Genomic DNA, 19,716 nt, shown 5'->3' with positions numbered 1-19,716 from the left:
GCTGTAGGAATTGCATCCGTCTCCATATTAAATTTGGTTTCCTTTAAATAATCCATGAAAGGGGCGCATGGATACTTTTTTCAGATTTCAGTGAGTAGTTTTTCTTGCGCTTTTCGATGAAACACACGCTCTGTTATAGTCACAGCCGTGATTTAACCAGTTTTAGAAACTTCAGAGTGTTTTCTATCCACACATACTAATCATATGCATATACTATATTCCTGGCATGAGTAGCAGGACGCTGAAAAGTTGCGCGATTTTTAACAGAATGTTTGAAAAAGGAGGGGGTAGGATAAAGAGGTTTTAAGGGTGCTGTACTGCAGCGCCAGCTGTGCCATCAGAGTCCCTGGGTTCGCGCCCAGGCTCTGTCGTAACCGGCCGCGACCGGGAGGTCCGTGGGGCGACGCACCATTGGCCTAGCGTCGTCCGGGTTAGGGAGGGATTGGTCGGTAGGGATCTCCTTGTCTCATCGCGCACCAGCGACTCCTGTGGCGGGCCGGGCGCAGTGCGCGCTAGCCAAGGTTGCCAGGTGCACGGTGTAGCCTCCGACACATTGGTGCGGCTGGCTTCCGGGTTGGATGCGCGCTGTGTTAAGAAGCAGTATGGCTGGTTGGGTTGTGTATCGGAGGACGCATGACATTCAGCCTTCGTCTCTCCCGAGCCCGTACGGGAGTTGTAGCAATGAAACAAGATAGTAGCTACTACAACAATTGGAGACCACGAAATTGGGGAGAAAAAATAAAAAATAAAAAATAAATAAAAGAGGTGACAGGGTCCTACATCCTGTCTCTGTCCCTCCAGACCATCAAAGAGGTAACAGGATACATCCCGTCTCTAACCTGTCTGTCTAATTGTACTGTTACAGTAACAGTAGTATCTCATCTGTAATCTGATGAACTCTGTAACTCTGTCTCTGTCCCTCCAGACCATCAGAGAGGTAACGGGCTACATCCTAATCGCCATGAACCACTTTAGACGTCTGCCTCTGGAACAGCTGCGTGTGATCAGGGGCAACACCCTGTACGACAGAGGGTTCGCCCTCTCTGTTTTCTACAACTACCCCAAGGAGGGCTCCAATGGCCTGCAGCACCTGGGACTCACATACCTCACTGGTGAGTGGAGGAAAGGAGGAGGAGGGAGGGGGACAGGAGAGTACAGAAGGAAAGAGGAGAGGAGGGAAGGAGTGGGGGATATGGAGAAAGGGACAAGGGGAGAAGGAAAGAGGAGAGGAAAGAAGGAGGGATAGTGGTAGTCAGGAGGGGTTAACACCCTGGAGTCCATTGACTCACCGCTGCGTCAATCTAAGTTACATAACAAAGAAATTCCCCATCAAAATCCGTCAGTTTAAACTAGAGATATCTGGGCCTCAATCCACCACATCCATCAGTTTAAACTAGAGATATCTGGGCCTCAATCCACCACATCCATCAGTTTAAACTAGAGATATCTGGGTCTCAATCCACCACATCCGTCAGTTTAAACTAGAGATATCTGGGTTGGATGTGTCTCAATCCACCACATCCATCAGTTTAAACTAGAGATATCTGGGCCTCAATCCACCACATCCATCAGTTTAAACTAGAGATATCTGGGTCTCAATCCACCACATCCGTCAGTTTAAACTAGAGATATCTGGGTTGGATGTGTCTCAATCCACCACATCCGTCAGTTTAAACTAGAGATATCTGGGTCTCAATCCACCACATCCATCAGTTTAAACTAGAGATATCTGGGGGGGTTGCATTTGATGTGTCTCAATCCACCACATCCGTCAGTTTAAACTAGAGATATCTGGGTTGGATGTGTCTCAATCCACCACATCCGTCAGTTTAAACTAGAGATATCTGGGGGGGGTTGCATTTGATGTGTCTCAATCCACCACATCCGTCAGTTTAAACTAGAGATATCTGGGTCTCAATCCACCACATCCATCAGTTTAAACTAGAGATATCTGGGTTGGATGTGTCTCAATCCACCACATCCGTCAGTTTAAACTAGAGATATCTGGGTCTCAATCCACCACATCCATCAGTTTAAACTAGAGATATCTGGGGGGGTTGCATTTGATGTGTCTCAATCCACCACATCCGTCAGTTTAAACTAGAGATATCTGGGTTGGATGTGTCTCAATCCACCACATCCGTCAGTTTAAACTAGAGATATCTGGGGGGGGGGTTGCATTTGATGTGTCTCAATCCACCACATCCGTCAGTTTAAACTAGAGATATCTGGGTCTCAATCCACCACATCCATCAGTTTAAACTAGAGATATCTGGGTTGGATGTGTCTCAATCCACCACATCCGTCAGTTTAAACTAGCGATATCTGGGTTGGATGTGTCTCAATCCACCACATCCATCAGTTTAAACTAGAGATATCTGGGTTGGATGTGTCTCAATCCACCACATCCGTCAGTTTTAACTAGAGATATCTGGGTTGGATGCGTCTCAATCCACCACATCCGTTAGTTTAAACTAGAGATATCTGGGTTGGATGTGTCTCAATCCACCACATCCATCAGTTTAAACTAGAGATATCTGGGTCTCAATCCACCACATCCATCAGTTTAAACTAGAGATATCTGGGTTGGATGTGTCTCAATCCACCACATCCGTCAGTTTAAACTAGAGATATCTGGGTTGGATGTGTCTCAATCCACCACATCCATCAGTTTAAACTAGAGATATCTGGGTTGGATGTGTCTCAATCCACCACATCCGTCAGTTTTAACTAGAGATATCTGGGTTGGATGCGTCTCAATCCACCACATCCGTTAGTTTAAACTAGAGATATCTGGGTTGGATGTGTCTCAATCCACCACATCCGTCAGTTTAAACTAGAGATATCTGGGTTGGATGTGTCTCAATCCACCACATCCGTTAGTTTAAACTAGAGATATCAGTTTTTTTTGCATTGGATGCGTCTCAATCCACCACATCCGTCAGTGTAGCACTTCCGCATCTGCAGTGAAAGGTGGCAGAGCTAGAGTGGTGTTTATATATCCCCCCTGCACCTTGGGTCAAAGAGAAAGCCAGGTGGAGCCAAGCCCCAGCACCTTATGGGTCCAAAAAGGAGTAGGATAGGAAGGAGGATAAACGTACTAACCCCAACACCAACACTGACTTCATGTCCTCAACTTGGTTCAACCCCAACCCCAACCCTGGCTTCATGTCCTCAACTTGGTTCAACCCCAACCCCAACCCTAACCCTGGCGTCATGTCCTCAACTTGATTCAACCCCAACCCTAACCCTGGCCTCATGTCCTCAACTTGGTTCAACCCCAACCCCAACCCCAACCCTGGCGTCATGTCCTCAACTTGGTTCAACCCCAACCCCAACCCTGGCATCATGTCCTCAACTTGGTTCAACCCCAACCCTAACCCTGGCTTCATGTCCTCAACTTGGTTCAACCCCAACCCTGACTTCATGTCCTCAACTTGGTTCAACCCCAACCCTGACTTCATGTCCTCAACTTGGTTCAACCCCAACCCCAACCCTGGCGTCATGTCCTCAACTTGGTTCAACCCCAACCCTAACCCTGGCTTCATGTCCTCAACTTGGTTCAACCCCAACCCGACCCTGACTTCATGTCCTCAACTTGGTTCAACCCCAACCCCAACCCTGACTTCATGTCCTCAACTTGGTTCAACCCCAACCCTAGCCATCTCTAGCCATAACCCTAACCTTAATCCTAGCCATTACCCTAATCCTAACCATAACCCTAATCGTAACCATAACCCTAATCCTAGCCATAACCCTAATCTTAGCCATAACCCTGGTTTTAGAGAGAGAACTAAAAGAGGACATGTGAAATGAGGAAAAGCTACAGAGACGTAGGAGAAATGGGAGAGAGAACAGAGGTGAAGAGATGCCAGACACGGAGGACACATTGTGGGGGTGGCAGGAGCCAGGAATCTCTGGTGATTACTGTAAAACACCACACCCTCAGTGTGCAGACAGGTGTGTAATGGAACATGGCAGGGGGGGGGGATTAGGGGTGAGAAGGAGGAGTGAAGTGGAATTGATGGTAAAGACCTAACTAATGAATTTAGTGTGAAAGCAGAACTTCAAGTTATTCCCAACAACACTGGGTTTCACCTGTAGTTCGCGGTGTGTTTCCATATGTTTGTGTACCTGCCTCATATGTCACAACACCTCCAACCTCCAGGGAGAGGTTCTGGGAGCAGCTCCTCCCTACATGCTCCAGCATGTCGTGGTTATTGTTTAATGAAAGTGGAGTCTAACTGGAACTGTCTTAGTGTAACACAGATTTGATCTTCGTCTCTCACAGTCTCTCTGTCTCTGTCTCCCTATCGCTTTCCCTCCCTCCCCATTTATCTCAATTTCAATTTAAAGGGATTTATTGGCATGGGAAACATATGTTTACATTGCCAAAGCAAGTGAAATAGATAACAAAAAAAAGTGAAATAAACAATAAAAAATGTATTTACATTACACTTACAAAAGTTCCAAAATAATAAAAACATTTCAAATGTCATAATATGTCTATATACAGTGTTGTAATGATGTGCAAAGTACACAAGGGAAAATAAATAAACATAAGTATAGGTTATATTTACAATGGTGTTTGTTCTTCACTGGTTGTCCTTTTCTTGTGGCAACAGGTCACAAATCTTGCTGCTGTGATTGCCATTGTGGTATTTCACCCAATAGATATGGGAGTTTATCCAAATTTGTTTTCAAATTCTTTGTGGGTCTGTGTAATCTGAGAGAAATGTGTCTCTAATATGGTCATACAGGAAGTGCAGCTCAGTTTCCACCTCATTTTGGGGGCATTGTACACATAGCCTGCCTTCTCTTGAGAGCCAGGTCTTCCTTCGGCGACCTTTCTCAATAGCAAGGCTATGCTCACTGAGTCTGTACATAGCCAAAGCTTTCCTTAAATTTGGGTCAGTCACGGTGGTCAGGTATTCTGACACTCTGTCAGAGGGCCAACTCTGTTCAGGGCCAAATAGCATTCTAGTTTGCTCAGTCTATTTGTAAATTCTTTCCAATTTGTCAAGTAATTATCTTTTTGTTTTCTCGTGATTTGTTTGGGTCTAATTGTGTTGCTGTCCAGCTTGCTTAGGGGACTCTTCTCCAGGTTCATTTCTCTGTAGATGATGGCTTTGTTATGGAACGTTTGGGAATTGCTTCCTTTTAGGTGGTCGTAGAATTAAATGGCCCTTTTCTGGATTTTGATCATTAGCGGGTATCGGCCTAATACTGCTCTGCATGCATTATTTGGTGTTTTACATTGTACACAAAGGATATTTTTGCAGAATTCTACATGTAGAGTCTCAATGTGTTCTATAACTTTAGCCAGATCCTAATTGGTATGTTGAATTTTATGTTCCTTTTGATGGTATAGAAGGCTCTTCTTGCCTTGTCTCTCAGATGGTTCACAGCTTTGTGGAAGTTACCTGTGGCGCTGATGTTTCCGAAAGTATGTATTGTTTTTTGTGGGCACTGGGGCAACGGTGTCTAGATGGAATTTGAGTTTGTGATCCTGGCAACTGGACCTTTTTTGGAACACCATTATTTTTGTCTTATTGAGATTTACTGGCAGGGCCCACGTCTGACAGAATCTGACTCCATCAGGTTTTCTTCCAGAATGGTCCTGTATTTGGCTCCATCCATCTTCCAATACGCTACAAAGTATTAACTTAAGGGGGCTAAATAATTTTGCACGCCCAATTTTTCAGTTTTTGATTTGTTAAAAAAGTTTGTAATATCCAATAAATGTCGTTCCACTTCATGATTGTGTCCCACTTGTTGATTCTTCACAAAAAATACAGTTTTATATCTTTATGTTTGAAGCCTGAAATGTGGCAAAAGGTCGCAAAGTTCAAGGGGGCCGAATACTTTCGCAAGGCACTGTATGTTGTCTCTCGTACGGTAATTTGGTAAAAAGACAGTTTGACATTTGCTCAGTACATTGTTTTTTTGCAGAGGAAATGTACGAGTCTGCTGTTAATGATAATGCAGAGGATTTTCCCAAGGCTGTTGTTGACGGACCTCTGGCAGTCTCTATGGGGGTACCACAGGGTTCAATTCTCGGGCCGACTCTTTTCCCTGTTTTTATCAACGATGTCGCTCTTGCTGCGGGTGATTCCCTGATCCATCTCTACGCAGATGACACCATTCTGTATACATCTGGCCCTTCTTTGGACACTGTGTTAACTAACCTCCAAACAAGCTTCAATGCCATACAACACTCCTTCTGTGGCCTCAAACTGCTCTTAAACACTAGCAAAACCAAATGCATGCTTTTCAACCGTTTGCTGCCCGCACCCGCCCGCCCGACTAGCATCACTACTCTAGACGGTTCTGAATACGTAGACAACTACAAATACCTAGGTGTCTGGCTAGACTGTAAACTCTCCTTCCAGACTCATATCAAACATCTCCAATCCAAAATCAAATCTAGAATCGGCTTTCTATTTTGCAACAAAACCTCCTTCACTCACGCCGCCAAACTTACCCTAGTAAAACTGACTATCCTACCGATCCTCGACTTCGGCGATGTCATCTACAAAATTGCTTCCAACACTCTACTCAGCAAACTGGATGCAGTTTATCACACGTTTTGTCACTAAAGCACCTTATACCACCCACCACTGCGACTTGTATGCTCTAGTCGGCTGGCCCTCGCTACATATTCGTCGCCAGACCCACTGGCTCCAGGTCATCTACAAGTCCATGCTAGGTAAAGCTCCGCCTTATCTCAGTTCACTGGTTACGATGGCAACACCCATCCGTAGCACGCGCTCCAGCAGGTGTATCTCACTGATCATCCCTAAAGCCAACACCTCATTTGGCCGCCTTTCGTTCCAGTTCTCTGCTGCCTGTGATTGGAACGAATTGCAAAAATCGCTGAAGTTGGAGACTTTTATCTCCCTCACCAACTTCAAACATCTGCTATCTGAGCAGCTAACCGATCGCTGCAGCTGTACATAGTCTATTGGTAAATAGCCCACCCATTTTCACCTACCTCATCCCCATACTGTTTTTATTTATTTATTTTTCTGCTCTTTTGCACACCAATATCTCTATCTCTACCTTTACATAACCATCTGATCATTTATCACTCCAGTGTTAATCTGCATAATTGTAATTATTTGCCTACCTTCTCATGCCTTTTGCACACAATGTATATATAGACTCCCCTTTTTTCTACTGTGTTATTGACTTGTTAATTGTTTACTCCATGTGTAACTCTGTGTTGTCTGTTCACACTGCTATGCCTTATCTTGGCCAGGTCGCAGTTGCAAATGAGAACTTGTTCTCAACTAGCCTACCTGGTTAAATAAAGGTGAAATAAAAAAAAATAAAAAAAATAAATCTCACTGGTCATCCCCAAAGCCAACACCTAATTTGTCCGCCTTTCCTTCCAGTTCTCTGCTGCCAGTGACTGGAACGAATTGCAAAAATTGCTGAAGCTGGAGACTTACATTTCCCTCACCAACTTTAAACATCAGCTATCTGAGCAGCTAACCGATCACTGCAGCTATACATAGTCCATCTGTAAATAGCCCACCCAATCTACCTACCTCATCCCCATATTGTTTTTATTTACTTTGCTGCTCTTCTGCACACCAGTATCACTACTTACACACCATCATCTGCTCATCATCATCTGCTCATCTATCACTCCAGTGTTAATCTGCTAAATTGTAATTACTTTGCTACTATGGCCTATTTATTGCCTTACCTCCTCATGCCATTTGCACACACTGTATATAGACTTCTATTTTTTTTCTTCTATTATATAATTGACTGTACTCTTGTTTATTCCATGTGTAACTCTGTGTTGTTGTTTGTGTCGCACTGCTTTGCTTTATCTTGGCCAGGTCGCAGTTGCAAATGAGAACTTGTTCTCAACTAGCCAACCTGGTTAAATAAAGGTGAAATAAAAAATAAATAAAAAACAATGCTACAGTAGTTATTGTGGTCAAATTTGTCTCCACTTTTGTGGATTGTGGTGATCATTCCTTGGTTCTAAATATTGGTGAATATGCCAGACCTGTGGGTAATAAAGAGTTTAGCCAATTGGAATTTGTGGTCTGTATATTTTATCATTTCATTTTGGATACCATCAACCCCACAGGCCTTTTTGGGTTGGAGGGTTTGTATTTTGTCCTGCAGTTCATTCTCTCTCTCTCTCTCTCTCTCTCTCTCTCTCTCTCTCTCTCTCTCTCTTACTCTCACTCTCCCTCTCTCTCTCCCCCCACCTCGCTCTCTCTCTCTCTCTCTCTCTCTCCCCACCTCTCTCTCTCTCTCTCTCTCTCTTACTCTCACTCTCCCTCTCTCTCTACCCCCACCTCTCACTCTCTCTCTCTCTCTCTCTCCCCACCTCTCTCTCTCTCTCTCTCTCTCTCTCTCTCCCCACCTCTCTCTCTCCCCCACCTCTCTCTCTCTCTCTCTCTCTCTCTCTACAGAAATTCTGGAGGGGGGTGTCCAGATCGTCAACAACAGGTTCCTGAGCTATGGTCCCTGGGTGAACTGGGATGACATTGTGAGGGACAGGGATAGGGCGAAGGCTCCCATTGACATCCAGTACAATGGTCAGAGAGGTCAGTGTCTGTCCTCTAGAGTAGGTGGTTAGAGCCTGATCTGGAAAATGCTAAAAGAGATCAGGATTCCAGTTGAGATTCCAAACTCTGGCTAGACCATAAACTTTGACCTCTTTGACCTCTGTTCTTGGGTTAGCCATTGGCTGCTATATCTGACTGATAATGATGTTCCATGTGTGTAGGGCCTTGTCACCCTTCATGTGGGGAGAACTGCTGGGGGTCTGGTGAAGAACACTGCCAGATCTGTGAGTTCTCTGCCTCCTTTTCATCTGGGTGTGCCACCTCTCATTCTATCTCTTTCTTTTTCTCTCTCTCTCTTACCGTCTTGTCATATATTGCCACATGCTTTCCTAAACTATCCTGTCACTGACCTCCCTCTCTGTACCCCTCAGTGACTAAGACGGTGTGCGCCCCTCAGTGTAACGGCCGCTGTTTTGGGACAAGCCCCAGGGACTGCTGTCACATAGAGTGTGCAGGGGGCTGCACTGCGTCTCAGGACATGGACTGCTTTGTGAGTGCCTTTCTGTCTTTCCTACAGAGAAGCTAGTCATTCAGAAAGGAGTAGTGATTTAACAGTCATTTAACCTTAATGTCTGAATAGAGAGTCCACAGCCGCGTCGTCACCATTGTTACATATATCGGAACCTAATTTGATTGGCTACGTATTGAGTTATCAAGTCGTGGGCGTATGTCAGAACACCTACTGTATGGCACGCGCAGCTTTGAGGCTTTTAACTGTGTAGCACAGTTCTGTAACAGCTGATGAAGTAGCTCATTTACAGTAAGAAAGCTAATATAGATAACTTCATGAGAAGGTTCATGATTCATTCTAAATTGTATGTGTGTGTGTCTACCTTCCTACTCTCAGGCGTGCCGTCACTTCAACGACTCAGGCTCCTGTGTGCCCCAGTGTCCCCAGACTCTGATCTACAACAAGCAGACGTTTCAGATGGAGACGAACCCCAACGCCAAGTATCAGTACGGATCCATCTGTGTCTCCCACTGCCCCCGTGAGTACCCTTGTGTGTGTGTGTTTTTGTCTTTATTCTCATATTATTTTTCTTGTGTTCTCGTACTAAACTGGGATCTGGGTATTTTTCTTAACACTGAACCAGCCAAGTGACATCTAGAAGATCCAAGCCACTGCATGGTTCTGAATTCATGTGAATAGATGCCTCTGTCTCTTCTTCTCCTCTGCCCTCTTTCCCCCATACAGCCCACTTCGTGGTGGACGGCAGCTCCTGTGTGAGCGGTTGTCCTCCAGACAAGAAGGAGGTGGAGAGGAGTGGTCAGAGGCAGTGTGAGCTCTGTGGAGGGCTGTGCCCTAAAGGTAATCCAACACAGTCAATACACTAACACACCCTGGCCCAATCCCAGATATTCTCTCCTCGATTCCTCTCTCCTCGCCTACTTCTCCAGCCACGTTGGAGGTGAAGGTCCCTCTGAGTTTTGAGAAGGAGGAAAGGATGTGAGGATATTGAGAAATAGTCCCTGTAGTGGATACATTCACGTTCAATGGTTGATTTGTAGCTGCTAAATTAAGGTTGTTTGTGCAGGAATTTTATGCTGTTATTTTTGGTAGTTTGGACATGATTCATGATTAGAGAGTGATTCTTCATACACAAGCCTGCAAGGGTTGCCTGAGCACAGAGACAGATTGATTCATTGATTGATTGATCCCAAACTAGCCTGTGAGGGCACAGGGCCTGAGCACAGACAGACGGTGGACTCCAGTAACATTGACAGCTTCATCAACTGCACCAAGATACAGGGCAGTCTGCACTTCCTGGTCACAGGGATTCTTGGGTAAGTGAGTTCATTGCACTGGAAGCGTTGTAGTTTGATTGCTGCATTACGTAGCATTATCAGTACATGAACAGTAGATGTGCTCTGTGTATTGTTCAGTGATGACTATAAGAATATCCCACCTCTGGACCCTAAGAAGCTGGAAGTCTTCCGCTCTGTGCAGGAGATAACAGGTGTGTGTTTGTCTGTTTCTGTGTGTGTGTGCCTTTAGAGGTCTGTTACTAATCTCAAACTTTGCTTTTTTCCCTCTCCTACAGTATGTTGCTTTGTTGTTATACAGTATAACCAGAAATTGAAATCACAGTTTGTCCACCTTCTTACAGTCAGAGTCTGTCCAGCATGTGACTGTGTATATTTGCATTTGTGTAAACTATGTTTGCTTGCCCATTGTCTGATGTCCAGATATCCTAGCCATCCAGTCGTGGCCTAAAGAGCTATCAGATCTGTCAGTGTTCTCCAGTCTTACCACCATACAGGGCAGATCTCTTCACAAGTAAGGTTGCGTGTGTGTGTGTGTGTGTGTGTGTGTGTGTGTGTGTGTGTGTGTGTGTGTGTGTGTGTGTGTGTGTGTGAAAGAAATCCATATTTCTATATAACTCAAATATGTCATTCTGTTTTGTGACATGTCATTTAATCCACCCAGTCTGTCCTCTGTTTGCTTTAATAATACCAGAGGCTGCTTTTTCGTCAACAGCTCATGTCATGCATGTCACTAGAGTATGTAATCTCTCTATCTCTCTTTATGTGCCTCACCTTCCTGTCCACTATGCTCCTGATGTCCCTCTCCAGCGCAAAGAGGTATGGCCTGAGCTGTGTGTGACTCCGTAACTTTTTGCTAAACCAAAGCATGGCCTAACACAGATAGTTGTTACTGGTGTTGCAGTATCTTAATGAAACTACCTATTGCAGTTTTAGCTTCTACCACAAATACATGTTTATTTAATTGAATGTGTTGTTCTAGTCTCCTTCTGAGGTTTAAGGATGCTTTTTTTCCATTAGAGGTAAATTGATGATGCAGTATGTGGCTGCCTTTAGACAGGCAGCCCAATTCTGATATTTCTTCCTCTAATTGGTCTTTTGACCAGTCAAATCAGATCTTTTCACATCACCTCTTTTTCACAGCTGATCTGATTGGTCAAAATATACTACTGGAACAAATGATATACTACTGGAACAAATGATATACTATACTACTGGAACAAATGATATACTACTGGAACAAATGATATACTACTGGAACAAATGATATACTACTGGAACAAATGATATACTACTGGAACAAATGATATACTACTGGAACAAATGATATACTACTGGAACAAATGATATACTACTGGAACAAATGATATACTACTGGAACAAATGATATACTACTGGAACAAATTATATACTACTGGAACAAATTATATACTACTGGAACAAATTATATACTACTGGAACAAATGATATACTACTGGAACAAATTATATACTATACTACTGGAACAAATGATATACTACTGGAACAAATGATATACTACTGGAACAAATTATATACTATACTACTGGAACAAATGATATACTACTGGAACAAATGATATACTACTGGAACAAATGATATACTACTGGAACAAATGATATACTACTGGAACAAATGATATACTACTGGAACAAATGATATACTACTGGAACAAATTATATACTACTGGAACAAATTATATACTACTGGAACAAATGATATACTACTGGAACAAGTGATATACTATACTACTGGAACAAATGATATACTACTGGAACAAATGATATACTACTGGAACAAATGATATACTACTGGAACAAATGATATACTACTGGAACAAATTATATACTACTGGAACAAATGATATACTACTGGAACAAATGATATACTACTGGAACAAATTATATACTACTGGAACAAATGATATACTACTGGAACAAATTATATACTACTGGAACAAATGATATACTATACTACTGGAACAAATGATATACTATACTACTGGAACAAATGATATACTACTGGAACAAATGATATACTACTGGAACAAATTATATACTACTGGAACAAATTATATACTACTGGAACAAATGATATACTATACTACTGGAACAAATGATATACTACTGGAACAAATGATATACTATACTACTGGAACAAATGATATACTACTGGAACAAATGATATACTACTGGAACAAATTATATACTACTGGAACAAATGATATACTACTGGAACAAATTATATACTACTGGAACAAATTATATACTACTGGAACAAATGATATACTACTGGAACAAATTATATACTATACTACTGGAACAAATGATATACTATACTACTGGAACAAATGATATACTACTGGAACAAATGATATACTATACTACTGGAACAAATGATATACTACTGGAACAAATGATATACTACTGGAACAAATGATATACTACTGGAACAAATGATATACTACTGGAACAAATTATATACTACTGGAACAAATGATATACTACTGGAACAAATGATATACTACTGGAACAAATGATATACTACTGAAAATATTAGGATAGGCTATTCATCCAATAGGATGAATCATGAAAGGAGCTTGGCTTTGTTGCACCCCATTTATTAAGAGAGGAAACGTAAAAATGGCACCTGTCGTCAGTCCTCGCACATACGCTGACCATCATGACACATGCTGCATACACTTTTCTTTCTATCTGGTTAAAGAGAATTAGCCAACTCACACACACACACACCTAAAAGAACTTGTCAATCAAAGCCGCCTGCAGCGCATCTCACATAAGCAAATCACATTTATTCTTTCCCAAACTGTATTAAAAACATTACCTTAGCTTCAAAGGGTAATGCTAAATCAAGGGTAATGCGAAATCAAGGGTAATGCTAAATCAAGGGTAATGCTAAATCAAGGGTAATGCTAAATCAATGTAGCCTATCATATAAATTGACGAGGAAAGATTTAAGTGGGCTATATGACGATGAAACTAACAACCATTAGAAAATAGAATCACAGGCATGCAACCTCTCCATAGCCTAATGATCAGCCTGTCCATAGCCTAATGGTCAGCCTGTCCATAGCCTAATGGTCAGCCTGTCCATAGCCTAATGGTCAGCCTGTCCATAGCCTAATGGTCAGCCTGTCCATAGCCTAATGGTCAGCCTGTCCATAGCCTAATGATCAGCCTGTCCATAGCCTCATGATCAGCCTGTCCATAGCCTAATGATCAGCCTGTCCATAGCCTAATGATCAGCCTGTCCATAGCATTCTAATGATCAGCCTGTCCATAGCCTAATGATCAGCCTGTCCATAGCCTAATGATCAGCCTGTCCATAGCCTAATGATCAGCCTGTCCATAGCCTAATGATCAGCCTGTCCATAGCCTAATGATCAGCCTGTCCATAGCCTAATGATCAGCCTGTCCATAGCCTAATGATCAGCCTGTCCATAGCCTAATGATCAGCCTGTCCATAGCATTCTAATGATCAGCCTGTCCATAGCATTCTAATGATCAGCCTGTCCATAGCCTAATGATCAGCCTGTCCATAGCCTAATGATCAGCCTGTCCATAGCCTAATGATCAGCCTGTCCATAGCATTCTAATGATCAGCCTGTCCATAGCCTAATGATCAACCTCTCCATAGCCTAATGATCAGCCTGTCCATAGCCTAATGATCAGCCTGTCCATAGCCTAATGATCAGCCTGTCCATAGCATTCTAATGATCAGCCTGTCCATAGCCTAATGATCAACCTCTCCATAGCCTAATGATCAGCCTGTCCATAGCCTAATGATCAGCCTGTCCATAGCATTCTAATGATCAGCCTGTCCATAGCCTAATGATCAGCCTGTCCATAGCCTAATGATCAGCCTGTCCATAGCCTAATGATCAGCCTGTCCATAGCATTCTAATGATCAGCCTGTCCATAGCCTAATGATCAACCTCTCCATAGCCTAATGATCAGCCTGTCCATAGCCTAATGATCAGCCTGTCCATAGCCTAATGATCAGCCTGTCCATAGCCTAATGATCAGCCTGTCCATAGCCTAATGATCAGCCTGTCCATAGCCTAATGATCAGCCTGTCCATAGCATTCTAATGATCAGCCTGTCCATAGCATTCTAATGATCAGCCTGTCCATAGCATTCTAATGATCAGCCTGTCCATAGCCTAATGATCAGCCTGTCCATAGCCTAATGATCAGCCTGTCCATAGCCTAATGATCAGCCTGTCCATAGCCTAATGATCAGCCTGTCCATAGCATTCTAATGATCAGCCTGTCCATAGCATTCTAATGATCAGCCTGTCCATAGCCTAATGGTCAGCCTGTCCATAGCCTAATGATCAGCCTGTCCATAGCCTAATGATCAGCCTGTCCATAGCCTAATGATCAGCCTGTCCATAGCATTCTAATGATCAGCCTGTCCATAGCCTAATGATCAGCCTGTCCATAGCCTAATGATCAGCCTGTCCATAGCCTAATGATCAGCCTGTCCATAGCATTCTAATGATCAGCCTGTCCATAGCCTAATGATCAACCTCTCCATAGCCTAATGATCAGCCTGTCCATAGCCTAATGATCAGCCTGTCCATAGCCTAATGATCAGCCTGTCCATAGCCTAATGATCAGCCTGTCCATAGCCTAATGATCAGCCTGTCCATAGCCTAATGATCAGCCTGTCCATAGCATTCTAATGATCAGCCTGTCCATAGCATTCTAATGATCAGCCTGTCCATAGCCTAATGATCAGCCTGTCCATAGCCTAATGATCAGCCTGTCCATAGCCTAATGATCAGCCTGTCCATAGCCTAATGATCAGCCTGTCCATAGCATTCTAATGATCAGCCTGTCCATAGCATTCTAATGATCAGCCTGTCCATAGCCTAATGGTCAGCCTGTCCATAGCCTAATGATCAGCCTGTCCATAGCCTAATGATCAGCCTGTCCATAGCCTAATGATCAGCCTGTCCATAGCATTCTAATGATCAGCCTGTCCATAGCCTAATGATCAGCCTGTCCATAGCCTAATGATCAGCCTGTCCATAGCCTAATGATCAGCCTGTCCATAGCATTCTAATGATCAGCCTGTCCATAGCCTAATGATCAGCCTGTCCATAGCCTAATGATCAGCCTGTCCATAGCCTAATGATCAGCCTGTCCATAGCCTAATGATCAGCCTGTCCATAGCCTAATGATCAGCCTGTCCATAGCCTAATGATCAGCCTGTCCATAGCCTAATGATCAGCCTGTCCATAGCATTCTAATGATCAGCCTGTCCATAGCATTCTAATGATCAGCCTGTCCATAGCCTAATGATCAGCCTGTCCATAGCCTAATGATCAGCCTGTCCATAGCCTAATGATCAGCCTGTCCATAGCATTCTAATGATCAGCCTGTCCATAGCCTAATGATCAACCTCTCCATAGCCTAATGATCAGCCTGTCCATAGCCTAATGATCAGCCTGTCCATAGCCTAATGATCAGCCTGTCCATAGCCTAATGATCAGCCTGTCCATAGCCTAATGATCAGCCTGTCCATAGCCTAATGATCAGCCTGTCCATAGCCTAATGATCAGCCTGTCCATAGCATTCTAATGATCAGCCTGTCCATAGCCTAATGATCAGCCTGTCCATAGCCTAATGATCAGCCTGTCCATAGCCTAATGATCAGCCTGTCCATAGCCTAATGATCAGCCTGTCCATAGCATTCTAATGATCAGCCTGTCCATAGCATTCTAATGATCAGCCTGTCCATAGCCTAATGGTCAGCCTGTCCATAGCCTAATGATCAGCCTGTCCATAGCCTAATGATCAGCCTGTCCATAGCCTAATGATCAGCCTGTCCATAGCATTCTAATGATCAGCCTGTCCATAGCCTAATGATCAGCCTGTCCATAGCCTAATGATCAGCCTGTCCATAGCCTAATGATCAGCCTGTCCATAGCCTAATGATCAGCCTGTCCATAGCAGCCTAATGATCAGCCTGTCCATAGCCTAATGATCAGCCTGTCCATAGCCTAATGATCAGCCTGTCCATAGCCTAATGATCAGCCTGTCCATAGCCTAATGATCAGCCTGTCCATAGCCTAATGATCAGCCTGTCCATAGCCTAATGATCAGCCTGTCCATAGCCTAATGATCAGCCTGTCCATAGCCTAATGATCAGCCTGTCCATAGCATTCTAATGATCAGCCTGTCCATAGCCTAATGATCAGCCTGTCCATAGCCTAATGATCAGCCTGTCCATAGCCTAATGATCAGCCTGTCCATAGCCTAATGATCAGCCTGTCCATAGCATTCTAATGATCAGCCTGTCCATAGCCTAATGATCAGCCTGTCCATAGCCTAATGATCAGCCTGTCCATAGCCTAATGATCAGCCTGTCCATAGCCTAATGATCAGCCTGTCCATAGCCTAATGGTCAGCCTGTCCATAGCCTAATGATCAGCCTGTCCATAGCCTAATGATCAGCCTGTCCATAGCCTAATGATCAGCCTGTCCATAGCATTCTAATGATCAGCCTGTCCATAGCCTAATGGTCAGCCTGTCCATAGCCTAATGATCAGCCTGTCCATAGCCTAATGGTCAGCCTGTCCATAGCCTAATGGTCAGCCTGTCCATAGCCTAATGATCAGCCTGTCCATAGCCTAATGATCAGCCTGTCCATAGCCTAATGGTCAGCCTGTCCATAGCCTAATGGTCAGCCTGTCCATAGCCTAATGATCAGCCTGTCCATAGCCTAATGATCAGCCTGTCCATAGCCTAATGATCAGCCTGTCCATAGCCTCATGATCAGCCTGTCCATAGCCTAATGATCAGCCTGTCCATAGCCTAATGATCAGCCTGTCCATAGCCTAATGATCAGCCTGTCCATAGCCTCATGATCAGCCTGTCCATAGCCTAATGATCAGCCTGTCCATAGCCTAATGATCAGCCTGTCCATAGCCTAATGATCAGCCTGTCCATAGCCTAATGATCAGCCTGTCCATAGCCTAATGATCAGCCTGTCCATAGCCTAATGATCAGCCTGTCCATAGCCTAATGATCAGCCTGTCCATAGCCTAATGATCAGCCTGTCCATAGCCTAATGATCAGCCTCTCCATAGCCTAATGATCAGCCTGTCCATAGCCTAATGATCAGCCTGTCCATAGCCTAATGATCAGCCTGTCCATAGCCTAATGATCAGCCTGTCCATAGCCTAATGATCAGCCTGTCCATAGCCTAATGATCAGCCGTTGATACATTTCAGTGAAGCATTTGATACTTTAATTTGAGTTTTTTTTTATCTAAATCTGTTCAACCATTTATTGAAAAGTTTTTTTTGTCTCTGTCTTTTAGGGTTGCCTATAACACAAGTGGTCTAGGCCTAGATTAACTTTAGCAGGCCTATGATATATAGTCTCATACACTTTACATGCTACATGCTATATGATTGATGGATGAATATATCCTTGAATATAGTCTTCTTCACTGTTCCCTTCTTGCACAATTCATGGACCTCCGCCTCCCTCTCACTAGCCCTTGAATGTGTAGCCTATATATAGATAATGAACAGTTTATTAGGTACACCCATCTACTACTGGGTTGGACACCCCCTGTGCTTCAAGAACAGCCTGAATTCATTATGGCATGGAAACGTTCCTCAAAAACATTCCCCGAACCATTACACCACCACCACCAGCCTGTACCGTTGACACCAGGCAGGGGCCATGGAGCTGCTTCTTCATGTTTTGAGCCGATAGGAGTGGAACCCAGTGGGGTCATCTGCTGTAACTTATTTTAAGCATTTTTTTAACTAAGGTCTATTCAAGGAGAGTAGTATCAATTGGTTGTCTTGCTTGCTGAATGGCTATACAATAGGCTACAGTGTTGGCAATGAACTGGAGGGGAAGTTTGAATGGAAAGAGTGACGTGTGGCTCTGGTGTGGTGGGATCACATTGGCTAAATTGATACATTGCTGCACAGCAAATGTAAAAATATATATATTTATTAATCAATTCACACAACGAAGCCACAGACCTGTCAGTGGCTGTGTCCCAGATAACAATTTCTATTTCTATCAACAGTTTATTTTCTCGTGCAAAAAGACGCAAAAATCAAACCTGTTCCAAATAAATAAGAATTGATGGATTGCGGCAAGACAATATTTAGCAATTGGTGTGAACAGTGTCATAAACAAGACGTGCTCGTATTTTCTGAATAAGGAACTTGGTGAGAAAGGGCCTTTAGAGGTCGTTTTACTTCTGTTTTCCTCTTACCAATCTCAAACTTTGCTTTTCTCCTCTCCTCCAGGCGTTTCTCTCTGATGGTCATGCGTGTTGCGTCCATCACCTCTCTAGGTCTGCGTTCCCTGAGAGAGATCAGTGACGGCAACGTGTACCTCAGCCACAACGCCAAACTGTGTTACCACCACACCGTCAACTGGACACGCCTGTTCACCGGGCACTCCACAAGCCTCAACGACATCAAGGACAACAGGCCTCTGAGAGAGTGTGGTGAGACATCTCAGCTACTAGCTGTTTCAATCTTGCAGGGCCATATTCTGACCTGAGATCTGCACGTTGAATTCCAATTTTCGAGTTGACTTTAATTATGATTCAAGTGAAAGTCAGAGATGCATGTACTTATCTCAACACTGAATCATGTTGTTGTTGTTTACAGTTGAGGAGGATCACGTTTGTGACCCACTGTGTTCAGACTCAGGCTGCTGGGGCCCGGGGCCTGACCAGTGTCTCTCCTGCAGGAACCACAGCCGAGACTCTACCTGTGTGGCACACTGCAACTTCTACACAGGGTCAGTGGGAGTGTGTGTGTTACTTGTGTGTGAGGTGTGAGAGAGATTAAAATTGAGATAGAGAGTTGGCTGTGTGTGTGTGTGTGCGTGTGTGTGTGTGTGTGTGTGTGTGTGTGTGTGTGTGTGTGTGTGTGTGTGCGTGCGTGCGTGCGTGCGTGCGTGTGCGTGTGTGCGTTTAACCATCTGTTGTGTCCCTCCACCACCAGTCAGCCCAGGGAGTTTGCGGGGCCAAAGGGGGAGTGTGTCGCATGTCATCCAGAATGCCAACCGCAGTATGGGAGGGATAGCTGCACTGGACCGGTACACAAACTCTCTCACTATATCTCGCTTGGTATTCTATCTCTTTCGTCCCATCTCTCACTCTCTATCTCTCTCTCTTGTCCTCTTGATGTCTCTCTCAAGCTCCCTATCAACAAACCTCACTGCTAGCTTCACATATACAGTCTATAAGTGAAATGACAAAGGATATTGGCTGAGATCTAATACTTTGACACTTTTCTTGGCTTTTCATTCTCTCATTCGTCAGAT

General features: G+C 43.9%; 1 protein-coding gene across 4 annotated transcripts in view; it reads left to right on the top strand.

Annotated features, from left to right (window-relative positions):
• Window positions 1-19,716, top strand: part of LOC110532688 (receptor tyrosine-protein kinase erbB-3) — a 39,854-nt gene that overhangs the window by 9,011 nt on the left and 11,127 nt on the right. For 3 of the 4 annotated variants that reach the window (XR_016483409.1, XM_090185212.1, XM_090185213.1), the window contains 10 exons: window positions 926-1,112; window positions 8,442-8,576; window positions 8,759-8,821; window positions 8,969-9,087; window positions 9,445-9,586; window positions 9,793-9,906; window positions 10,265-10,382; window positions 18,687-18,889; window positions 19,056-19,188; window positions 19,395-19,488. Coding sequence is in view for 3 of the 4 variants with exons in the window: in XM_090185212.1 (XP_090041338.1) it covers window positions 926-1,112; window positions 8,442-8,576; window positions 8,759-8,821; window positions 8,969-9,087; window positions 9,445-9,586; window positions 9,793-9,906; window positions 10,265-10,382; window positions 18,687-18,889; window positions 19,056-19,188; window positions 19,395-19,488 (1,308 nt within the window). In the remaining variant the exon portion in view is untranslated. Of the gene's footprint in view, window positions 1-925; window positions 1,113-8,441; window positions 8,577-8,758; window positions 8,822-8,968; window positions 9,088-9,444; window positions 9,587-9,792; window positions 9,907-10,264; window positions 10,383-10,481; window positions 10,556-10,784; window positions 10,876-11,171; window positions 11,181-18,686; window positions 18,890-19,055; window positions 19,189-19,394; window positions 19,489-19,716 lie in introns of all 4 variants that reach the window. The other variant, XM_036988712.2, reaches the window with a different exon arrangement.

This window comes from Oncorhynchus mykiss, chromosome 9 (assembly GCF_057628025.1).
Source record: "Oncorhynchus mykiss isolate SJ-2025 chromosome 9, ASM5762802v1, whole genome shotgun sequence".
Lineage (NCBI taxonomy): Eukaryota > Metazoa > Chordata > Actinopteri > Salmoniformes > Salmonidae > Oncorhynchus > Oncorhynchus mykiss.
Note: the sequence above shows the minus strand (reverse complement) of the source record. Positions and strands in the feature narration are given on the sequence as shown.